Source organism: Erpetoichthys calabaricus, chromosome 3 (genome assembly GCF_900747795.2).
Source record: "Erpetoichthys calabaricus chromosome 3, fErpCal1.3, whole genome shotgun sequence".
Taxonomy (NCBI): Eukaryota; Metazoa; Chordata; class Cladistia; order Polypteriformes; family Polypteridae; genus Erpetoichthys; species Erpetoichthys calabaricus.
In genome coordinates, this window is record NC_041396.2 from 309,877,368 (window position 1) to 309,880,732 (window position 3,365).

At 37.4% G+C, this 3,365-nt stretch overlaps 1 protein-coding gene across 1 annotated transcript; it reads right to left on the reverse strand.

Annotated features, from left to right (window-relative positions):
• Window positions 1-478: 478 nt before the first annotated feature.
• On the reverse strand, window positions 479-2,187 carry LOC127527257 (trace amine-associated receptor 8b-like). The gene is made up of 2 exons (XM_051925368.1): window positions 712-2,187; window positions 479-622 (listed from the first exon to the last, which is right to left on the reverse strand). Exon 1 carries the CDS (start codon window positions 2,158-2,160, stop codon window positions 1,168-1,170), a length of 993 nt encoding a protein of 330 aa, XP_051781328.1. The 5' UTR covers window positions 2,161-2,187; the 3' UTR covers window positions 479-622; window positions 712-1,167.
• Window positions 2,188-3,365: the final 1,178 nt, after the last annotated feature.

Below are 3,365 nucleotides of genomic sequence, written 5' to 3' on the forward strand. Positions count from 1 at the left end.
GGTAAATAGCTAGGCCAAGCACTTTTTTTTTTTGCTTTTTATATTTTTTATATATTTTTTTTATTTTATGAAGATGAGATCCACATTATTTTGTTTTTACATTTTTATTCGATTTTAAAGCTTGTTTTCATACTTTTGAGATATTCAGATTTCCGTATAAAATAACTTACCACCATGGAGGCGGCAACAGGTGCGCGGGCCTGAGTGAAGCGTAATGAAGATTGGAGTGCCGAGTGGAGATGTCCACGTGGAGTAATTAGGTGATATGTTGCCCGTGAATTATATATATAAAAAAATTAGTAATAGAGATTGGAGTGAAGGAGTCTGTTGCTCCATTGGGCCCTCCGCAGCAGCGTTGCGCATCACAGGAAAAAAAAAAACCTTGGGCGCAGTGGGCCCCTCCAGCTGTGGGCCCGAAGCGGTCGCTTCGTTCGCTTCGCCCTAAGGCCAGCTCCGAGTATATTGGCAGGCAGAAATCACGTTTACTGATATCATCATCTTCAAATACATCTGGCCAGCTATGGAGTACACTTGTCTGCTGTCACACAGGCTGCTCACTGCTCACTCACTGATATTTCTCTTTACGTCTCACAGTTTACTGTTTTATTAATCTATGCATTGTCTGAGATTTAACATTAAAAGCCAATCATGACAAACACATTTAAATAATGAATAACTGCTTCATTTGAAAAGCGTTTTTGGTTAACTGACCTGTACATTTTGTGACATACAGTAGTGTATGCCTGGCTGGAATGACTTTTGTCACAACGTCACATGTCGAAGGACCTGCACTCAGGGTGTCATCGCTAAGTCTTTGAGGATTTGAGTTTTTTTCTGTTTTGACATCTTTAGGTTTTGTCCCCCACATCACTTATTTGAACGTCACTTTAGTGGACAGTGGCAGTGACAGCAGGTAAGCACACAAGTGACTCTTGGACTGGCCAACAGTGACATCCCATCTTTGATGAGCTCCTGCCCTGACGCCACACCAACAACCAAACATAAAACTGGCATACAGGAGTCGATAAGAAAATGGATGACACTTCTAGAATTTGAAGAAGCTGCTCAGTTCTGATTATTAAAACAAAGAATAAATAATTTAAGAAAAAAATACACGCACATTGTCAGCACTGAATGTTACTGTGCACTGTCATCAAGATTTAAAACTTACAATAAATTAATCACTGAAGAAGAAGGGCTAAATATTTTAAAACTCAGTGTTATTTTAAGTGCTTTTCTGAACCAGGGATAAAAAAAAGCATAAATAATTGGATTAATTCCAAAGGTCACCTCACTGACCAGAACTAAGAAGTTCCTTATTTCATCCAAGAGAGCTGAAGTATCATAGACACAAAAATCAAACAAAGTGAGAGGTAACCAGCAGACCATAAAGACGCCCACCACCAGTCCGAGGGTCTTTGCTGCTTTTGTTTCTGATGTTTTAGGTGTGTTTGAATTGCTGCTCTCCACTGATTGCATCTTTTCAATCAAACATTTAATCGCTTTAGAATGCTTTTTAGCAACTATAAATATTCTTGTATATGCACATATCATTACTAAATATGGGATTATAAAAAGAAAAAGTAAAAAAACAAAAGCTGAATACTCATATCCATAAAATACACAGTATTGTTCACATTTCCCTGTTTCGATATAACTAAAATATACAAAAGTAAATGTAAATATAAATGAATACAACCACATCACTACAATGCTGACATTTGTGATATTGTGAGTTATGTTTGAGCTGTAAAAGAATGGATTACAAACAGCAATGTAACGATCAATTGATATTAACACCAAATGAGTAACAATGGCCACATCAAAGATATTAGCAAGTGCCACATACACATAACAGTAAATGACCCCAAAATACCAGCAGGTTTCAATTTGTAAAACCAAAGAAAAGGGCAACACAAACAAACCTACCAAGAAATCAGCTGCTGCAAGTGAAAGGAGCAGAAAATTAGTCGGTGTGTGGAGCTGCACGAAATGAGAAATAGAAATGACAACCAAAAGATTTCCACAGATAGTGACTGAGTTCAAAAGAACAGAGAAAATATAAAGGCATACATAGACATCTGTTTCATAAATTAATTTGTAACAAGATGCATTATTATTAGGAAAGCAGCAACCAAGTTGTGGCTTCTTAAATTCCATTTTAGTTCCCTCAGCAGTGCCACGTTTACCCACAGACATACTAAGACTGTTGTACCTGACCACAGACATCTGCAGGTGATATTTATACAGTCTCTAAAGGGATTACAGCAGCCTCTTTGATATCTCATTATTGTCAAACATTCTTTTTCAGTCCTAATGAACCCCAGGGGACTAGTTAATCATCTTTGTATATCTTTAAACAAATAACCGGCTGCCATGACACACACAGACAGTCCCATTGTGGCCCAAGCTGCTGTTATTTGTCATCTTCAGTACTGCTGTTAGTTTTTATAGTCTGACCTGTAATACCCAACGAAAGGCCATTTCTTCTTTATGGCCATCAGCTTATGTTTAATAAAAAAGACGTGACACAGCAGTTGTGATGATAAGCGTGCATTGCCTGTCTGTGAACTGAAGTCATTTTCCAGTCGGTGCCCAGCCGAACTCAAACATGGGGCAGCGTTTCAAGGCCAACACTCAGCCAGCTCTCTTAATCTGAACTCCATTTCTGTGTACGTTTCCCTATGAGCTGAGAGCAGCCATTGACCGCTGGCCGCTCCTGTGGATGTGCTCAGACACACACGATTTTCAAAGGCCTTGTCCAGCCTCAAACATGTGAGCTTCTCCATCTATTTAAAGACTAACAGGCATCTCCATGATGGAATATTTAGAATTTGCAACTCACAACGCCTTCTTTCTTTTCTGAGTTAGTGGTGAGCTTAATTGATCATTTTAGAAATACACTGAAATCATTAAATCTCAAAATCACCTGAAGGTATCCTTGAAGTATTTTAAGAAGTAACTTATTATTTTCAGGTTTGTTTAAATGATTTAAAGATATTTCTAATTAAAATACAAATATCTATTAATGAATTGCAGACATATTTCAACAGGTTATTCTTTTCTGAATCATATATTTGAAGGACTAACAGATATTTTTAAATCAATCATACATATCTCTTTACCATTTCCTATTTATTTAAGTAAAGATAAATTATAGAATTGAAGGATATGCTCCATAGCTGAAATGCTGCTGTTTCAGTATTACAAATTTGGATGACCTAAGTATTGTTTACTTGTTCGCTTGACAAACAGCAGTCACACCCATCAATTCACAAAGAGTTCTCATTCACAAGTCATCAGGTTACCCATCATCCTCTCATGCTGACAAGTAAATGCCGTCTATTCCTAGCACATACTGATAG

Excerpts from the sequence above, each read along its gene's own strand:
- LOC127527257 (XM_051925368.1), bottom strand. The coding sequence starts at position 2,160 with ATGGAATTTAAGAAGCCACAACTTGGTTGCTGCTTTCCTAATAATAAT.